Source organism: Mytilus edulis, chromosome 9, assembly GCF_963676685.1.
Source record: "Mytilus edulis chromosome 9, xbMytEdul2.2, whole genome shotgun sequence".
Classification (NCBI taxonomy): Eukaryota; Metazoa; Mollusca; class Bivalvia; order Mytilida; family Mytilidae; genus Mytilus; species Mytilus edulis.
This window is the reverse complement of record NC_092352.1, coordinates 11320768-11343382: the sequence shown is the minus strand read 5'-3', so window position 1 is coordinate 11343382 and position 22615 is coordinate 11320768. Positions and strand designations below refer to the sequence as shown.

Here is a 22615-nt window from a genome sequence, read left to right as displayed (position 1 = left end):
ACATGATGACCAAGTTGAAAATTTTCGTCACATTTTTCTCAGGAACTACAATACAAGGATTTCTGAAATTTGGTTTCAGGATTTATATAAGTCAGCTATACCGTGTGATGCGTTTTCAGATTCATCACTCGACAACTTCCTGTTTACCGAACACTTGTATGATTTTACACATGATAGCCAAGTTGAAAATTTTCGTCACATTTTTCTCAGGAACTACAATACAAGGGTTTCTGAAATTTGGTTTCAGGATTTATATAAGTCAGCTATACCGTGTGATGCGTTTTCAGATTCATCACTCGACAACTTCCTGTTTACCGAACACTTGTATGATTTTACACATGATAGCCAAGTTGAAAATTTTCGTCACATTTTTCTCAGGAACTACAATACAAGGATTTCTGAAATTTGGTTTCAGGATTTATATAAGTCAGCTATACCGTGTGATGCGTTTTCAGATTCATCACTCGACTACTTCCTGTTTACCGAACACTTGTATGATTTTACACATGATAGCCAAGTTAAAAATTTTCGTCACATTTTTCTCAGGAACTACAATACAAGGATTTCTGAAATTTGGTTTCAGGATTTATATAAGTCAGCTATACCGTGTGATGCGTTTTCAGATTCATCACTCGACAACTTCCTGTTTACCGAACACTTGCATATTTTTACACTATTAATATTATCCACTTGCGGCGGGGGTATCATCAGTGAGCAGTAGCTCGCAGTTTCACTTGTTTTTTTATAAGAATTACGAAAACATAGTCTTTCATGATATACACGCCCGTAACGGTGTGAAAAGGGTTCATTATCAGCAGGTCATATATTAGCAGGTGATGTTATAAGTGAAGAAATAAATGGTCGATAGATGCCTACAGGGAGGGGCAATATCTGCAGTTGATGTTAAAAGTAAAGAAAGAACCGATGCAGGAGCAGATCAAGAATTTAAGGTTAAGGGGGGGGGGGGGGGGCACAAACGTTAATTGTTTTCAAATAAAATCAAAGTTTTATTTTATTTTCTCGATACATTGTTAACGGTCGCAGGACATTTTGACGAACAAATTTTAACTGCTAGGCGACATTTGAGCGCCGACATTAGAGCCCATTTTAGCGAAAACTTACCTGTTTATACTTTGGGCATAAGTTCAGTGTAGTTCATAGCGAACAATTAATGGTCAAGAGTCGTTCCATGCCAATTATAATGAATAAATTTTTATTATGTCATAGTTGTCACCCAGCTATTATGTTGTTTTTTCATTGATACTACTATCAAATTGTAAGCAACAATATATTAAATAAAAATACGAAGTATAGACGAATGTGAAAAATCTAGACAAGATAACCAAATGCTAGAAGAAATTTTTAACGTGTGATTAAAAGTGCTGTGTTTTAATGGACATCATATGTTTTATTTTATGCTCTCCTCCTGGGTATGAGTTATAGTGCACCCTTGAGACCAAGTATCAAGTGAATGACTGACAGATGGACGGAGCATATATCCATGATCCGCGAGAGCCTCTGAGTTATTATGGTTAATTCTCCTTCATTACAATCTCAGAACACCCCGAACTTATGCCCTAATGGATTAATATTGCATATTCGAGTTTATAAAGCTACATGCAGTTATAAAGCTGCAATCCAAAACAGACGCCAAGGATCATGCGAACATTAATTTTATTTTGATTCTGAGTTTCTGTGCAACCTAATCTACACCAAGACACCAGGATTTGTTGAACCCTTATCTATATAGTAATATCAGGTAATATCTTAACTAAACGTTGACTTGAAGACATGGTGCTGGTAGTTGTGAAAAAAAAGAGATACAGGAACACCACACAAAAAAAATAATGTTTGTTTTGAACATCATCAATGTGTGTAAGCCGACTGTACATCATGGTTTCAATAATTTGAAATGAAACCTGTTAACTGAATACGAATGACTTAAACGGTTAAACACGTGGTAACATAAGCCCTTCCAAAATTGGTTAAGACGATTGAAATGTGAAGAGTTGACAATCAGACTGGAGGATCGACGGTTACACGACGTATACAAAGTGAGACGAGACAGATGAATCATATATATTTTTTTTTCTGAAGTCGTGCCAACCTTTTTAAAGAAGGTTTGCTGACAACCACTAAAATTAGAATGAGATGCATTTACGAAGTTGTGCTGGTGGGTATATATTTTGTTTAGGGATCACATGCATGTAGTACGGTTGCACGGCTCGAGGGCCTTGGTAGACCCTTTGATAGTATACAAACTTTCTCAATTTGATGGAGAGAAAAAATATTGTGGTCAAGCAGATAACAAAATTGTTTGTCAATCAGTAATTATTTTCAAGATCTTTTTTAACTGGTAAATAATAGGGAAACGACAATGAAACAATGAAAATCACAAAGGTCAAGCCTTGTAACAGTAACAGTGAAAGGGAGATAACACTTCTATACAAATATACACCAAGCGTATTTTGTTTACTTTTCTTCAAAATCATTAATTGTTTTTTTATAATATAATTTTCTTTTCGTAAGTCATCTAAAGTGATATACCGACTAGACCAATGATTATATTTACATACAAACACGCTTTCTCGACCAAACCAATAACAACGTTTTATACCTGTTGTTTACAATTTGGTTCTTAGTAGCCGTATCTATATGTATGGTATTAAGACATGAATTGGTTCTAGAATTACTTCCGGTTCTGCAATAACTTGGTTCTAAATTAACACACGCTGACGTCTACTTATCAATATTTTAGCAGAAGAAAGTTTAACCTTCCCATATAGTTGGGTTGTTTGGTATGCAATGAGTCCCTTCATCTGTTCAATTAGACTATAAATAATTAAATCCCAGGAAAATAACATTGAAGACCATATGAATTTCTCATATTTGTGAAAAATGCAGCAAGTTCTCCAAACTGACAAAAAGAAGATGAGCTCTTAAGAGCTCTTTAACCGACTGATATTAATAAACAAAACATACATGTAATAACATCAGATACACATACAACACAAACATACAGACATCACACATATATATTAATACATAGATAGCACATGCAGAATAAAAGCTAAGCAAGATATATTAAAACAAATGTCTAATATCAGCACATATATAGTAGCACATAGTATTTATATAAGAGTAGCACATGCAAACTTAAACACTTTAAGCACAAACAAAAGACTGCATGCAACTTTTGGCCAGTTCAAAAATGTTATCTCCACCTGGTGTTTTTCAGAAAAATGTACATGCAGTTCTTGTAAATAATGTACTTACTTGCTGCCCCATAACTTGATCTCGAAGCCTGCTGTTTGTTTGCTTTTTTATGGTTTTATCTTTTTGCAGTTATTTTTATTTTTTTATTTAGCCATTTATTTCTTTTGCTTATGCATTACCTTTGCATTGAAAATTACAAAACCAATAAAAAGAATGCAAAAGTGTAGGGTGCGAAAGTGAAAGGGGGCAAACCTGAACAGTCAGCAGTGTTCTCCCCAGAAATTTTGGATAGCATTTCCTCTTGTGCCAAATAAAAATAAATAATTATGTGGTTTCAGTTACCCAACAATAAGTCAAATGAATGAATGGTTCATTATAGATCAACCTGTATATATACAAAACTAAATATCTAGTACACAAAATTTTTTTTTTTTTTATAGTATATCAAGTAAAGATAAAGCAGCAAAAGTAGCAAAAAAAAATCAATTTAAAAACTTTTTTTTATCATGTTTATGAAATTCATTGTTTCATGGCACTTAATGAATTAGATCCAGTTGTTTCTTATTTTTACATTAAAATGATATGTATTTTTAACAAAGTTATCTAACAAATAGTCTGTTAAGAGTAGTTTTCTCTCTTGGTATATTTTTTCTGTCTACTGTCCATCTGTTGTCAATATCGTGAAAATGCGGATTTTTGTCATATCTGGTCCGGTTCCGATCCGTAGTTTACTCAAAATTGTGCAATGGCGGCCGTAGAAAAATTTACGAAAATGAGTCCGAGAATAAACATTGTTTGACAAGAGATTGTGAATGAATAAGACGCTTTTAATGCATTAAATGGATTAAACATAAACTTAAGCCAATTATGATAACTTTTTAAAGAAGTATTAAACTTATTTTAGCTCTAAACCAAAATTCTCGCTCTCGTATATAATTACCCGAAGAGAAAGAAAGTAATTTTTGGAGAGTTGCACAAATAAACGACCTTTTTAAAAAAAATAAAAATCGTTTCAATCTTTGAAGTTTCGTAATACAAAACGTAGATTTCGAATTGTTTTGTGATTGCATTTTTCCATGTCGAAATTGGTTATTGCAGACACGTGGTATTAGTCGTGTCGCAAGTGTCAGCTTGGGATATTCGCATCCAAACAGTTATCACCCTGAGGGCAATTAACACCTAGCTATTTAATCTCTTAATTGCCTTTAGTGTCCGACTTAAAGGGATTACAATTAAAGGTGATATAATTTTTATGATCATAATCGATAATAGATGAAAGTTCAAAATTGAGGACAAGTAAAATAGCATCTTCAAAATAATTATAGCGTCGCGGGAATAATTATAGCGTCGCGCGAATAATTATAGTGTCGCGGGAATTATTATAGCATCACGGTGAAAAAATATAGCGTCGCGGTACCGCGACGCTAAAACGGCCTGGGGAGAACACTGGTCAGGGATATAACTCTATAGGATTATTACAGGAAAATAACATACATTTGTTTAGTCCGAGATTACTCTGACGTCCAACGGCTGTTTTGCCAGACAAGCTGGGGCCGTGGGACGTCAGAGCTCGTCCCATATCAAAAAGGGGATATTTGCCCACCCAAAATAGATGCGCTGCTTCGTCGCTTCTGGTGCCGATTGAGGGCCTTGGAATTATATAAATCGGGCATCAATCTGTTCATTTTTCATTTATCTCTTCATTTATGTAAGTTTCACCTACCTGCCAACCTTTATTTTTCCATATTTTAACAGTTTTCACAGAGACCCATCGATTTCTGCATTTTGACTTTCATTTTCAAAGATTATCACGTGACCACGAGAAAACAGTGCAAATGACCAAAATGTAACACCTCGTTCATTTACGATGCAAGCTATCTAAATATCCAAGAGCTTCCGATTGTTATCGTGGTCGGAACTAAATGCTTAATACCAATCTCCTTTGGGGGGTGAAAAATCGTGGTTGGCTTCTACATGTTAAACATTGATCTCCTACAAAGGAGGTGAAATATAAATATTTGCATATTTGAGTCTCGAGGACAAGAACTCTCTCGTAACTTGACGTCCATTTGAAAGTGAAAGTCAAAATGCATAAATCGATGGGTCTCTGTGAAAACAGCATTAAATTTTAATTTCCACATATCTGACCATTCACATAATCTGTCCAAATTTTCCTGTAACTTACATCGCTCATAATCTGATCAGACTTTAGAATAAACTTTACAATCATCAGCAAAAACTTTCACTTTACCCTCTACTACATCAGGAAGATCATTTATAAGTGTTAAGAAAAGAACTGGTCCTAAAACACTTCCCTGAGGTACACCACTCACCACGTCTGACCATGTTGATGTTGTGGTATTTATACGCCCTGATAGAAAACTTTTTATCCAATTCAAAATGCAGCCCTTTATTCCAAGTTTTTCAAGTTTCAAAAATAAACGCTGATGTGGCACTGTGGACTAAAAAATCAAAGAACTGTGATAACATATGTATGTTACATGTTTCAAAGGGACAATATACATCATTAGTTTAGTTAAAATGTATAAAAGTTCTATTGATATTACTCTTTTCTATATGTATACTTAACTATTTAAAGATATAACAGTTCAGAGTTTTCCAATTTTGCATAGTACACCTATATGTTATTACAGAAAACATATGCCTGTAATAACTAAAGGGTGTTATCACAGCTTCTCTACATCACCATCACTTCAAAGATTTTGCTCAGACATACATCATGCTTAATTACAATGTAGTTTAATTTATTGTAAGAAATAATGACCAGAGCATGTAATGAGGTTCTGCGCAAGTTTCTCAGTTATTCCCAAGTGTCTTATATATTAAGTTACAATCCTTTAATAACTGAGCCTTGTTATCACAGCTAAGTTTATCCCTTAATGATCCTCGACTCATTGATTTACCATGGTCAATCAAAAATGTATTAATTTAATTAAAAAATTAGTTATCAAGGCTATGCATTTAGTTTCTGCGCAAAGTCTCAAGAGTTCCCTAGAGCCCACTATAAATGAAATAATTTTACAAATAACAAGCATATGTTATTACAGATTTAGAAAATTTAAGGAATAAAGAGTAGACATCTCATGAAAGTATCTGTTATAACACATGCAAGTTATTTTCTGTAATAACCCTATAGAGTTATATCTCCGACTGCTGAATGGGCGTGAATGTGTTTTGGGGGAACGGATCCCAGGATTCTTGAATCATTAGATATTTATTAGATCATAGATGTATAAATTTACAAGTCAAAATATAATATATTTTTATGACAAAACAAAAAAATTGTGATGCTTGGACCAAAAGAGGGGCGAAAGATAGCAGAGGAACAGTCAAACTCATAAATCGAAAATAAACTGACAACGCCATGGCTAAAATGAAAAAGACAAACAGACAGATAGAACACAAGAACAACATAGAAAACTAAAGACTGAACAACATGAACCCCACCAAAAACTCAGGTGATCTCAGGTGTTTCGAAAGGGTCAGCAGATCCTGCTCCACATGTGGCACCGGTTGTTTTGCTCATGTTATAGCAAACCCGGTAAATAGTCTAATTTGGTAGGTCACCTTCATGAAAAGGGAAGGGGGTTGTAGTTAAGATGTAAGAAACATATCCAATATCATCAGTGAAATGGTTACTCCATAACGGTCAACCAACTTGTGATGGCGTCTGTAAAATTTACGAAGGGATGATTTCAACTGCACCATTTGGAAGTCTTGGTTTAATAGTTTCCTTGTGAACAGCAACCCTCTATCAAGGAAATCATGATAGGAAATACAAGGAGATATATACTCTGTATGCCCAACTGCTCAGCAGACATATATAAGTTTGAAAATGATTAGCTAGTTGAGATTCATACATATTATTTAAAACATATTACTAATACTAGTAAAATGTCTGTTAATATTGACGTTGACAAAAGTTATCTGTGAACTATATATTGATCATATACACATGTACATGTATTCATACATAGTAATTAGTTTTCCCTACATTTATCTCATGTTCATGTCCTTTTCTTTAGATGTTTTCAAAATTTTTAGCATGAAAATATCAGTCAATAACATATTTAATTTTTTTATTTATTTAAGGTTTGAAAAGAAATATGTTGAAGATTACTGAACCTATGCAATGCATTGCCAGACTTGTTATAAAAAGACAGAAGTTGTTGTCCTCATTGTATCATTCATCTGTACCCAGTTGTAAGGAGAATAAAGATATAATCTCAACAGATAAGGAAAACATTCAAATCATTAAAAAAGAAACTGATACAGGACTGATGAGGCCAAAATTTGAAGCCAGCCAAGACATTCAAAGCCCACCACCTCCTGAGGAAGATCAACCAAACCCAAGGGACAGAAAAAATAAAATTGACATGAGGTTCATTCCTAAAACATACACCAAAACTCCACAGGCTATACAGTTTACCAAGAAATCAGCATTGATATTTGATAGTTTAGAATCTAAACCTAAGACTTTGCAAACATTCAAGACAGCTTGTAATATATATTTAGATAAAGAAGGTCTCTACAGAAGGGGTCATGTAGAATTTATATATGCTGCCAGAGATAAACTGAAAGAATACAATCTTAACTATGATTTAAATGCATATAAAGCTTTAATGAATGTATTTCCAAAGGAGAGATTAAAACCACGGTCAAAAATTGAAGCTGAATTTAGACGATATCCCAAACAACAAGATTGTGCAATTGAAGTACTTGATACAATGGGAAAAAATGGTAAGATGCTTATTGGTGTGACCGAAGTTTTTATCGTACATTGATATATATATATGCAATAATTATTTTTTTTTTATTTTCTTAATATATCAGAACATCAGAAGTATTCTATGTTTTGTGTAACATCATTATCATTAATGACAACACAAATCATGAAATCATAAATACATTGCCTCTGTGATGTAACAAATAAAGACTGTGACATTTTCAGATTATGTTACTAGTGGTTTGAATAATATTTTATTTCTTCTCATTAGTATGAATAAATTGTGATCTGTGGTATATACACAACTGAAAAAGCAAATCAGCATCATAAATAACTAAAAGTTAAGATATTTAAATGTCAATATACATTTAAAGTCTTCGATAAAAAAAAGAAGTTGTGAATAAATTGAGCAGTTTCTGTTAAAGTGGATATTTTACAAAATCTCATTTCTAATAAATGTTGTCAAATTTCAGTTACTAGTAACTATAGTCAACTGCTTTCCCCCCCCTATGGAACATGTTAAGGTATTATTGTGAACAGAACTGGGCAATTACACAGTCACAGACACTTAAATAACTTTAGTTTTGGCTTACACTATTTACTGTCTATATTTTCATCATGTTATTGTGTTTTCAGGTGTTATTCCAGATGTTCAGTTTTATAATCTGATTCTGTCTGTATTTGGAGAGTACTCACATGTAACCAGAAAACTACAGCGGACAATGTATTGGTTGCCTAAATTTAAACATGCCAATCCGTGGCCAATTCCTAAACTTCTACCAGATAACAAAATAGAATTAGCCAAACTAGCATTGAAACGTATGGCTTTTGACATCAACAATGAATTAACTGTGTGGAAAGTAGGTATAGTATTAATACAATGCTATATGTGTGTACAATTCTGTAACAGTAATTAAATTTTGAATGTAACACATCTTCTGATTGACTAAAGGTCTATTGTCTATTAGCTTATAGAAATAATTTTTTTATATGATTGTGAGGTCATCAACGTGTTTTCATGATTTACTATTTAAAAAGGAAACTGAGAATTAAATTATACGGAATGACTGCAATATATGTTGTGTCTATTCAAAATAATCTCAAAGATATGGTGCGCACTTGTCCTGAAATATTTGCCACTTGAAATTAAGCAGCCAGCAAGCAATCAATCAATAAAATAACCCTATATGCTGGTTATTTAGTGTGTTGATGTGACATGAAAGGCAAACAAAATATTACATTCATTCCTCAAATGATCCTAAATCATCTACACACACAACCATGATATTATTCTATACAAGTTCGACTTAATACACTACCGATATATATACATTTTGTACTAAAATTAAGCATGGTGTAGAGCCTTATAAACCCAAAATATTTATTAGTATCCATTTGTTGAGAATTTCAATTCACTTATTTTTCAGACAACAGAAACAGAAGAGAATCCAAATGAAGATACATTTATTGTTAGTGCACAAAGTGAAAAACAAAGGGAGCTAATTAAGAAACTGTCTCCTGACAAAGCTGTTTTTGTAGATGGTGGTTACAATGTTTACCTCAGAAATGTAATGCAGACATATTTTGTATTAAGAGCTGACCCTGAACTTGAGCCTGAAGTTAAAGTAGATGAAGAGGAAGGTACTTTCAGTTTATATTAATAGATTTGATGAATTTAAATTCATTTGACAGTGTTTCATTTTAAAATGTAAACTGGCAGTCATTCTTAAACATTGTGGTGACGTCAGCCTATTCATTTACAGTGGATTCTTTTTCTAGAATCAACGCTTCCTAAATCCGTCGCTGAAGTGGACTCACCAGATTATATTCTATTGTTTCCTTTGTGTCCCTAATATCATTAAGTTTGAATTGACTAATTTCCTGATTTCTGTTCACTAATGGAATTATTTTTAAAAACTTACCTTTAATTTTTGTAATTTCTATATGCCTTCACTGGGAATCGAACCCGTCCATAAATTGTGTAACTTGTTACTTACATAAACATATCGACAAAACCTCTGGGCTAACAATCGGTTACGATTTATAAGTATATTTTATATATATAAATGAATATATGATATACATCGGTACAACGGGCACACATGGTTTTTACCTTTATATATACATAATAGGTAATCGTATAGTATGAGTTGGTAGCCACGAGGTTTCGTAGTTACGATAAATGAGTTAAAGCTAAGGACTTGTCTGTTTAGGTTCGACTCCCTAAATTCTCTTTGTTGTTCCAATAGTCTAGATTTCTAGTTTTTGTTTTTGTTTTGAATGTTATTGTGGCGTTTTGGTCGTTTATTATCGGATAATGGTTGGCTATTCCATATGTTTCAAACAAAACAAAACTGGATTGCATAATATTGGTCAATTTTTGTTTTATAAATTAATATTATATGATTTCATCTGTTTTACTACATAATTTTACAAATTTTAATTCGCAAATTCCTATGCTACACAGCTACTTTTACATAGGTACTATTTCTGTACTAAACATATGTAGTACTGGAAATTTACTTTTAATATTTAGTACTATTTCTTTACTTTAAAATTATTGTAATATTAATGTAATTGTATTTTACAGTACTTGATTTGAACTTAATATTTTGGAACAGAAATAATACCAACTATGATAGCAATATTCCATGAAAATTATAACTTTTTTAGAGATTTGAAATAGAAAAACATTCAAAATGCTGAAAATGTAACAGTAGTAACCAAAAATCTGTAGTTCCTAGATTTCAAGTACAAATAAAGTATTGTAAAATACAGGTGCCTAAATATTACAATAATTTTAAAGTAACAAAATAGTACTGAATTTTAAAAGTAGATTTCCAGTACTACAGATTTTTAGTACAGAAATAGTACCTTTGCAAAGGTAGCTGTGTAGAAAATCGTGATATGTCTTGAATTAGGCTTATTGCTAGAAATTTCGGAAACATACTTATTATATGCACTATATATAATGTTTTTTGTCTGGTTGTTGTCCCTTTGACACATTCTCCATTTCCATTAAGATCAATTCAAATCAATAAGTTCGAATATGTCTTATTTTGTAAAAACAGATAACATTCGGATGCCTGATGATATGAAGATCTTTCAGGGCAGACGTGTTGTGTTATAATATATTTGTATTTTTTTACCATTTAATTGTGATATCTAATTTATTGTAATAGATCGTTTGACACGATTACATGGTTATTTAAACTCACTTACAATACCTTCTAATTAAGAATAGGCATTAAATTTCAAAAGATATTATCACAATAGTTTAAGTGATAGATACAATGGATAAGCGTTGATTCATGAAAAACAAACCATTCGCCCTGCGGGCTCATGGTTTCTTTTTCAAGAATCAACGCTTATCCATTGTATCTATATCACATAATATTTCTTTGCTTAAAAAGGAAATGTAAGATCAAGATTATATTATGAAAAGTTATCATATAAATGATAAATTAAAATTGTGTCTCTTCTATAAATGGTTCAAGGCTACCTAGATAGTGGTGTTGACATGTATAGGTTCAGATTTCATTCAGAAACAAAATTGGAAAATACTACCATTATATTTACACATTTCATCGAAATTATATAAACTACTGTCGCTTTAACATTTCTACCAAATTAATCATTAGACTTCAATTGAAATTATGATGTTTAAATCAGCTCAACATTTTTTTCTAGATTTATTTAACTGGACAACCATCTTTGAAGAAGAAAAGCCATCATCAATAGTATTGAAGAAATCAGTACATGAACAGGAAGATGGTGTTATTTTAGGAATGTGCATAACAGGAAGTTCTACTCGAGATTCTCTGGTGTCATGGATAAGATACCTGCAAGATTCAAATCCAAACTTAGAACATATACCTGTTGTATTTACTCTTAAAACAGTAGGTCAAGGGACAGATGTTGTTAAATATGAACAACAAAACCAAAAGCAAAGTGCTAGCTAACAAATAAAGTGTTTAGGTTAATGTTATGAGTTTTTTTTTATTTTTATCAAACAATATACATTGTACCAAAATTTTAAGTGCAAAATATTGTCACATCATCTTAGGCCACACCAATATTATTCCTTGTTCGACAGACCCGACAGCACAAAATTTCTGAAGGAGAAGTGTTGCCTTCAACTGCAATATTGTTTACCGGTTTAACAAGCTATCCTTACACGCTGCATGTTTATGCACCTGTCCTGAGTCGGGAGCCTGTTGTTTGTTAGTGTGGTATTTCTCTGTTTGTATATGGATTAGATCTTTGGTTTTTCTGTTTAAAAAGTTTAACACTAGTCATTTTGGGGTCCTTTATAGCTTGCTGTTTGGTCTGGACCAAAGCTCTGTGTTGAAGGCCATACTATGACCTGTAATCGTATTATCTTAAAAAAGAAACTTTAAATACATTATCAGATTGTGAATAAACCTTCAAATGAATTATCCCAAAAAATGAAGGACTGTCCCTCAGACAAGGATCATTTTACTGTCGTAGAAACTTATACACAATGCCTATTACCACAGGATACTTATGAAGTAAAAAAAAAAAACTTTACATCACTTGAAATGAACATACTCCTCTTAAAAGGGATAGTTATTACATTGAGAGCTTGTTCAAAACCTGATTATGACTTGGATGGAGAAATGTCTCATTGGCACTCCTACCTCATCTTATTTATATACAAAGTGTCAAAAGGACAGAACAAAAATGAGAACACCAAAACAACACTGACACAGACAACCAACATGTAACTCAAAAAACTAAACACATCAACAAACAGCTCGAACCCTAAAAAACTGGAGGTGAACACGGGTGTTCTGGAAGGCTACAGCCGCCATGTTGCTAGTTATAAGTCATGTCCGGTCAGGAGGAAAAACATCTATGCCAAGTTTAAGTTTTGGTGGTCAAGTCCATATCTCAGATAGTATAAGCAATAGGTCTAGTATATTTGGTGTATGAAATGATTGCAAGATATACAAATGTAGCTGGCAGGTGTTATCTGACCTTGACTTCATTTTCATGGTTCAGTGGTCAGTTAAGTTTTTGAGTTTTGGTAGTTTTTGGAAAGATTAGAACTTGTTCTAAATCTTTACTAAGGCACTGGCCTCCCTAACGAGATATAGTTCCCTATGGTTCTCATGTATGTGCACATAATACACCTATAAACTGAAAAAATGGGTATATTATTGGAGCAGTTCATTCAAGAATGTATGTCATTAAGGTGTGTTGATGTGCAGGCTTTTTTTAAAAACATTTTGATTAGGTAATTGGGTATTGATACAATACTAGTATGATTGACAACTGTCATTATCACTAAACAATCAGAGACAAGGTAGACCTTTAATTACAATGCCCCACCTCCTAAACTGTCAATCAAATTCACCACATTACTTATCAACCTGTCTTACATAATAGGCCCTGCAATATACATCTGAATATACAAATATTTGACCTCATAATTGAATACACAAATGTATATATTAGATGTTTCATGTATAAAAGGATTTATTTATTGCCTATTACTTTTGATCTACATTACATAAAGTGAATCTGTAAATTATATCTGAAAGATAAATGATTAAAAAATGAAATATTAATTTAAACATGAATATATAAAAGGTATTCAAGTAAGGCCTATAATTTACTTGATAAATTTCCAATAATCATCTGTAATTAATCAACAATTTAGATTAGTTCACATTTTTTTTTATCAGGAATTGGCTTGAAACAGTTTTAAAATTTTTAAACTTTTAGTTATAACAAACCATTGTTTATTAGTTTATTCCTTATCAATCATTATGCCTATTTTAGTCATTTGAATTTTTGTTATAAGTGAATATATATTTTTGCAATCAAGAAAGAATCCACATTTCAATAAAATAAGTTTTTTTAATTTGTTTACATTGAAAAGGTACATTTTCAATGCCCTGTGTAACGAAAAATACTAAATTAAAAATTGATCAAAAGGCACTCTACAACTTTTAATCTTCAATGTCATATAACCTCTGTTTCAACTTACAAAATGCCCCAAAATAACATTTTTAGATTATTTTTGTTGACACTTTCAAGTTCTTAGGCAATAGCTGTTGGTCTAGATTTTATGTCTTACAAGGATAGTTGGTAACATTTACTAGAAGAATTTTTGATTTGCAATTTTTAACCGGATTTTTGTGACAAAAATGTCGGTTATTGATTTGGGGATGTACGGCGGGCGGCCGGGCGGGAACCAAATGTTGTCCGTGCATTAACTCATGAACTGTTTAACCAAAGCTTTTAAAATTTTAATATGTTGTTACTGACAACAAAATGGAGGTCAAGTTCAATAATGACCATTTTGACTTTTACGGTTCTGGAGTTATGGTTCTTGAAAGATTGAAAAATGGCGTTTCCAGTCCTGTCCATGCATTAACTCATGAACTGTTTAACCAAAGCTTTTAAAATTTTAATATGTTGTTACTGACAACAAAATGGAGGTCAAGTTCAATAATGACCATTTTGACTTTTACGGTTCTGGAGTTATGGTTCTTGAAAGATTGAAAAATGGCGTTTCCAGTCCTGTCCGTGCATTAACTCATGAACCATTCAACCAAAGCTTTTAAAATTTTAATATGTTGTTGCTGACAACAAAATGGAGGTCAAGTTCAATAATGACCATTTTGAATTTTACGGTTCTGGAGTTATGGTTCTTGAAAGATTGAAAAATGGCGTTTCCAGTCCTGTCCGTGCATTAACTCATGAACCGTTCAACCAAAGCTTTTAAAATTTTAATATGTTGTTGCTGACAACAAAACGGAGGTCTAGTTTAATAATGATGATTTTGACTTTTACGGTTCTGGAGTTATGGTTCTTGAAAGATTGAAAAATTGTGTTACCAGTCATGTTGTTGCATTTACTCATGAACCATTCAACCAAAGCTTTTCAAATTTTAATATGTTGTTACTGATGACAAAATGGAGGTCAAGTTTGATATTGATGATTTTCACTTTAACCCTGCATCATTTATGGTTCTTGTAATATTGAAAAATGCCAGGACACGGATAAATATTAATAAATCCGGTTTGCTGTCGCTCTGACAGCTTGTTTGGTTTTTTTTAAAAACATGTTCAGAACAGGCAACATTATTTGGATAAGATATAAACTGCAGTTTAAATAAAATTGTGCAAAATAAGAGACCCATAGTATTTATTTTGAGCCAATTTTATCCTCATACTGGAAAAGCATGTTTCCTTCTAAAGACCTGCTGTTATTGCAATTTTCAGCAAAAGTGTTTTATTTATGTTCATTTTCCCCCACCATACCTTAATATGAAATTATTCAAACTACTCTTCTAATCTTTCCATGAGTGATTTGAATCACTTTGATTTCTAATATATGCAATAGGTCAACTATATTTGGTGTATGGAAATATTTTATGATGTACATGTCAGTCTTGCAGGTTTTATTTGACATTGACCTCATTTTCATGGTTCATTGCTCAGTGTTAAGTTTTTTGTGTTTTAGTTTGTTTTTCTTAAACTATAAGCAATAGGTCAACTATATTTGTCGTATGGAAGAACTGTTAGCTGTACATGCCTGCCTGGCATGGTTAATTTGACCTTGACCTCATTTTCATGGTTCATTGGTCAATGTTTAGTTTTCTTGGTTAATGTTAAGTTTATGTGAAAGTTGTAATAAAGCTTTATATTTAGGACTATCAACATTATATCAATGATTAGTAAAGAAGGCGAGACATTTCAGTGTGTGCACTCTTGTTTTCTTGGATCATGTTAAGTTTATGTGATAGTTGTAGTAAAGCTTTATGTTTAGGAATATCAACATAATATCAATGATTAGTAAAGAAGACATTTCAGTGTGTGCACTCTTGTTTTAATTATAAGACAAAAAAAAAACAAAAAAAATTAAAGTTCAATTCTTCTTGAATAATTGATAGGTCTTTCCTTCCATTTTCTTTTAATTATACTGTCATAAATAAATATATCATATATATCGATTGATTAATTTATTGATTAGTTGGTTGGTTGGTTGGTTGGATGATTGGTTTATTAATTAAACACTTGATATAGGGTCTCTTGAAACAAGCGAAAAAAAAGAGACCTTGGATTCCGTATTAAACACATGAAACGGAAACATGCATTGATTGATTGGTTGGCTGGTTAAACACGTTGGTTGGTTAGTTAAATACGTTTGTTAAACATGTTGGTTAAACACGTTGGTTAAACATGTTGGTTAAACACGTTGGTTGGATAGGCTCAATTAAAACAAGCGAAAAAAAACCTTGGATCCCGTTTGAAACACATGAAACGTGACATGCATTGATTGATTTTTTGGTTGGTTGTGTTAAACACGTTGGTTGGTTAGTTAAACACGTTGGTTAAACATGCTGGTTAAACACGTTGGTTGAATACGTTGGTTAAACACGTTGGTTGGATAGGCTCAATTAAAACAAGCGAAAAAAAAACCTTGGATCCCGTATGAAACACATGAAACGTGACATGCATTGATTGATTGATTGGTGGGTTGGTTAAACACGTTGGTTGGTTAGTTAAACACGTTGGTTAAACATGTTGGTTAAACACGTTGGTTGGATAGGCTCAATTAAAACAAGCGAAAAAAAACCTTGGATCCCGTATGAAACACATGAAACGTGACATGCATTGATTGATTGGTTGATTGGTTAAACACGTTGGTTGGTTAGTTAAACAAGTTGGTTGGTTAGTTAAACACGTTGGTTAAACACGTTGGTTAAACAAGTCGGTTAAACACGTTGGTTAAACACGTTGGTTGGATAGGCTCAATGAAAACAAGCGGGAAAAAATCCTTGGATCCCGTATGAAACACATGAAACGTGACATGCATTGATTGATTGGTTGGTTGGTTGGTTAAACACGTTGGTTGGTTAGTTAAACACTTTGGTTAAACATGTTGGTTAAACACGTTGGTTAAACACGTTGGTTGGATAGGCTCAATTAAAACAAGCGAAAAAAAAAACTTGGATCCCGTATGAAACACATGAAACGGAAACATGCATTGATTGATTGGTTTGTTGGTTGGTTAAACACGTTGGTTGGTTAGTTAAACACGTTGGTTAAACACGTTGGTTTAACACGTTGGTTAAACACGTTGGTTAAACACGTTGGTTAAACACGTTGGTTGAATAGGCTCAATTAAAACAAGCGAGAAAAAAAACCTTGGATCCCGTATGAAACACATGAAACGGAAACATGCATTGATTGATTGGTTAGTTAAACACGTTGGTTGGTTAGTTAAACACGTTGGTTAAACATGTTGGTTTAACACGTTGGTTAAACACGTTGGTTAAACACGTTGGTGAAACACGTTGGTTAAACACGTTGGTGAAACACGTTGGTTAAACACGTTGGTTAAACACGTTGGTTGGATAGGCTGAATTAAAACAAGCGAAAAAAAACAACATTGGATCCCGTATGAAACACATGAAACAGAAACATGCATTGATTGATTGGTTGGTTGGTTGGTTGGTTGGTTAAACACGTTGGTAAAACATGTTGGTAAAACACGTTGGTTAAACACGTTGGTTAAACACGTTGGAAAGTGTCAATTAAAACAAGCGAAAAAAAGAGACCTTGGATCCCGTATTAAACACATGAAACGGAAACTTGCTTTGATTGATTGATTGATTGATTGATTAATTGATTGATTGATTGATTGATTGATTGATTGGTTGGTTGGTTGGTTGGAATTCAAACACACATAAAACTGTTTAAATAGTGCCAAAAAACACATAATTTGATGACCTTGACCTTTGACCTTGTGACCTTCGTCAAGGTCATTGCTCCACAAGGTCATTGCAAAAGACCGTATGGGTCAAGGACCTTTTGTTAAAGAGTTTTGCCTAAAAATGGCTTTTTAAAAACCATCAATGGGAGTTATGTCCCTTACATGATGGTAAAATCAGTATAGTCATAATGTAAAAAAGTTGCCCCTTGAAGTACCAATCATTTTCAACTGCTTAATTTTTCTGTATCTATAACCGTTCAATAGTTATAGGGATATGAAAAACTTTTGAAAATCTAAAATATGACCTTGACCTTTGACCTTGACCTATATTTTCTAGTTTTGGTCCAATGAACTCAAATCTGAAGACCCGCAGTCTTTATGACTTACGGTTCATGAGATTTATATGCATATCGAAAATTTAAATATTCAAGGGGAAATAACTCCTATAATAAGTCACCGGATCGCTTCGGTTAAAATTATTTGAACTTGTATCATTTGGCAAGGAACATTTAAAAAAAAACCATTTGCCGCTAAGTCTTATAGTTTATGAGATATAGCGATAACAGTGTTTTTTGTAATTAGGGAGATAACTCCTATAAAGTAAATAGTACACTTCGGTGCCCCTTTTACAAGATAGCTTTTATTAACCCGATACTTGATACCAAAGATCATTTTGATATCTTGCGTACTTTTATCACCGATTAACTTTGAAAAACGGCGGAAGAAAAAGAATAATAATTAAAGTTCAATTCTTCTTGAATAATTGATAGGTCTTTCCTTCCATTTTCTTTTAATTATACTGTCATAAATAAATATATCATATATATCGATTGATTAATTTATTGATTAGTTGGTTGGTTGGTTGGTTGGATGATTGGTTTATTAATTAAACACTTGATATAGGGTCTCTTGAAACAAGCGAAAAAAAAGAGACCTTGGATTCCGTATTAAACACATGAAACGGAAACATGCATTGATTGATTGGTTGGCTGGTTAAACACGTTGGTTGGTTAGTTAAATACGTTTGTTAAACATGTTGGTTAAACACGTTGGTTAAACATGTTGGTAAAACACGTTGGTTGGATAGGCTCAATTAAAACAAGCGAAAAAAAACCTTGGATCCCGTATGAAACACATGAAACGTGACATGCATTGATTGTTTGGTTGGTTGGTTGTGTTAAACACGTTGGTTGGTTAGTTAAACACGTTGGTTAAACATGCTGGTTAAACACGTTGGTTGAATACGTTGGTTAAACACGTTGGTTGGATAGGCTCAATTAAAACAAGCGAAAAAAAAACCTTGGATCCCGTATGAAACAAATGAAACGTGACATGCATTGATTGATTGGTGGGTTGGTTAAACACGTTGGTTGGTTAGTTAAACACGTTGGTTAAACATGTTGGTTAAACACGTTGGTTGGATAGGCTCAATTAAAACAAGCGAAAAAAAACCTTGGATCCCGTATGAAACACATGAAACGTGACATGCATTGATTGATTGGTTGGTTGGTTAAACACGTTGGTTGGTTAGTTAAACAAGTTGATTGGTTAGTTAAACACGTTGGTTAAACACGTCGGTTAAACACGTTGGTTAAACACGTTGGTTGGATAGGCTCAATGAAAACAAGCGGGAAAAAATCCTTGGATCCCGTATGAAACACATGAAACGTGACATGCATTGATTGATTGGTTGGTTGGTTAAACACGTTGGTTGGTTAGTTAAACACGTTGGTTAAACATGTTGGTTAAACACGTTGGTTAAACACGTTGGTTGGATAGGCTCAATTAAAACAAGCGAAAAAAAAAACCTTGGATCCCGTATGAAACACATGAAACGTGACATGCATTGATTGATTGGTTGGTTGGTTAAACACGTTGGTTGGTTAGTTAAACACGTTGGTTAAACATGTTAGTGAAACTCGTTGGTTAAACACGTTGATTGATTAAACACGTTGGAAAAGGTCAATTAAAACAAGCAAAAAAAAAAACCTTGGATCCCGTATGAAACACATGAAACGTGACATGCATTGATTGATTGGTTGGTTGGTTAAACACGTTGGTTGGTTAGTTAAACACGTTGGTTAAACATGTTGGTTAAACACGTTGTTTAAACACGTTGGTTAAACACGTTGGTTGGATAGGCTCAATTAAAACAAGCGAAAAAAAACCTTGGATCCCGTATGAAACACATGAAACGGAAACATGCATTGATTGATTGGTTAGTTAAACACGTTGGTTAAACACGTTGGTTAAACACGTTGGTTAAACACGTTGGTTAAACACGTTGGTTGGATAGGCTGAATTAAAACAAGCGAAAAAAAACAACATTGGATCCCGTATGAAACACATGAAACAGAAACATGCATTGATTGATTGGTTGGTTGGTTGGTTGGTTAGTTAAACACGTTGGTAAAACATGTTGGTAAAACACGTTGGTTAAACACGTTGGTTAAACACGTTGGAAAGTGTCAATTAAAACAAGCGAAAAAAAGAGACCTTGGATCCCGTATTAAACACATGAAACGGAAACTTGCTTTGATTGATTGATTGATTGATTGATTGATTAATTGATTGATTGATTGATTGATTGATTGATTGATTGATTGATTGATTGGTTGGAATTCAAACACACATAAAACTGTTTAAATAGTGCCAAAAAACACATAATTTGATGACCTTGACCTTTGACCTTGTGACCTTCGTCAAGGTCATTGCTCCACAAGGTCATTGCAAAAGACCGTATGGGTCAAGGACCTTTTGTTAATGAGTTTTGCCTAAAAATGGCTTTTTAAAAACCATCAATGGGAGTTATGTCCCTTACATGATGGTAAAATCAGTATAGTCATAATGTAAAAAAGTTGCCCCTTGAAGTACCAATCATTTTCAACTGCTTAATTTTTCTGTATCTATAACCGTTCAATAGTTATAGGGAAATGAAAAACTTTTGAAAATCTAAAATATGACCTTGACCTTTGACCTTGACCTATATTTTCTAGTTTTGGTCCAATGAACTCAAATCTGAAGACCCGCAGTCTTTATGACTTACGGTTCATGAGATTTATATGCATATCGAAAATTTAAATATTCAAGGGGAAATAACTCCTATAAAAGGTCACTGGATCGCTTCGGTTAAAGTTATTTGAAGTTGTAACTTTTGGCAAGGAACATTTTAAAAAAAACCATTTGCCGCTAAGTCTTATAGTTTATGAGGAGTAGTGATAACAGTGTTTTTTGTAATTGGGGAGATAACTCCTATAAGGTAAACAGTAAACCTTGGTTATTCTAATACAAGATAGATATTATACCTCCGATACATGATACCAAAGATCATTTGGATATGTTGCGTACTTTTCTTGATTTTGGACTTTGAAAACGGACGAGGAAAAAGAATAATAATAATAATAATAAACAAACGAAATACAGTAAGGTCTTTCCATTTAAGAAAGGAAAGACCTTAATAATAATAATAATTAAAAACCAATTGTTCAAAGAACAATTGAAGGTCTTTCAACTAATAAAGATCTATTTTGATATGAAAATATTAAAATTCAGTTGAAAATGTCAGTTCCTATGGCTTTATGATGTATAAATATGAATTTAAAGCAAAGGTCAAAATATAGAACGTCCAATTTACCTTTGACCTTGACCTCAATTTCAAGGTCATAGACTAAACATCTCGAATCAAAAGACACTAGTTCCTTAATATGTATGGTTCATGAGTAATATCACTTTACGCATAATTCTAAATATAAGAGGGGCGAAAACTCCCGTTTATTGTCTACGCACCCTTGCAACCAAAATTTATAAGTTACGACATGTCGCAACTAACAATTTAGTAAAAATAATTTGTCGATATCTTATAAGGTTAATGAAAATAAGTGAAAATAAGCCAAAATCAAAATTTAGAATTTGACCTTGACCTTTGACCTTGACCTAATTTTCATTTTTTTGGACCAAGGATCTTAAATCAAAAGACCCTAGGTCTCTATCACTTATGGTTTACCAGTTAGAAATGCAAATCATTTATATCATATATAAAAGGGGGGATAACTCTCATATGGAGTCTCCGGATAGCTTCGGTCCAAATGAAACAGAACATCCTGAGGATATAACGAGCAATTTGGAAAAATAAATTTGTCGGTTTCTTATACGGTTGAGAAGCCTTAGAGATAACAAGAAAAACAGTGTTTGGGGAGATAACTCTTACAAGGTAAAGGTTTTTGTTACGTGGTGTCAGTTTCAGAAGCGTATTAACTGTTCGATATCATATACCATATATCTTAGCGACATCTTGCGAAACAAAAAAACAGTGAAGGAACAAAAAGTTGGCGGAAGAAAAAAAAAAATAATTAAAAACCAATTGTTCAAAGAACAATTGAAGGTCTTTCAACCAATAATGATCTATTTAGATATGAAAATATTAAAATTCAGTTGAAAATGTCAGTTCCTATGGCTTAATGATGTATAACTATGAATTTTAAGTAAAGGTCAAAATCTAGAACGTCCAATTAACCTATGACCTTGACCTCAATTTCAAGGTCAAAGACTAAACATCTCAAATAAAAAGACACTAGTTCCTTAATATGTATGGTTCATGAGTAAAATCACTTTACGCATAATTCTTAATATAAGAGGGGCGAAAACTCCCTTTTATTGTTTACGCACCCTTGCAACCAAAATTTATAAGTTACGACATGTCGCAACTAACAATTTAGTAAACAAAAATTGTCGATATCTTATAAGGTTAATGAAAAAAGGTGAAAATAAGCCAAAATAAAAATTTAGAATTTGACCTTGACCTTTGACCTTGACCTAATTTTCATTTTTTTTTACCAAGGATCTTAAATTAAAAGACCCTAGGTCTCTATCACTTATAGTTTACCAGTTAGAAATGCATAT

General features: G+C 32.8%; 1 protein-coding gene across 1 annotated transcript in view; it reads left to right on the top strand.

The window, feature by feature from the left end:
• LOC139489507 (evolutionarily conserved signaling intermediate in Toll pathway, mitochondrial-like) overlaps positions 1 to 11946 on the top strand; it is a 34557-nt gene extending 22611 nt beyond the window's left edge. Inside the window, exons 2-6 of the mRNA XM_071275990.1 lie at positions 2757 to 2798; positions 7330 to 7977; positions 8600 to 8823; positions 9391 to 9604; positions 11654 to 11946. Coding sequence (XP_071132091.1) covers positions 7344 to 7977; positions 8600 to 8823; positions 9391 to 9604; positions 11654 to 11925 — 1344 coding nt within the window. The 5' untranslated portion in view covers positions 2757 to 2798; positions 7330 to 7343 and the 3' untranslated portion in view covers positions 11926 to 11946. The remainder of the gene's footprint in view (positions 1 to 2756; positions 2799 to 7329; positions 7978 to 8599; positions 8824 to 9390; positions 9605 to 11653) is intronic.
• The last annotated feature ends 10669 nt before the right edge of the window (positions 11947 to 22615 follow it).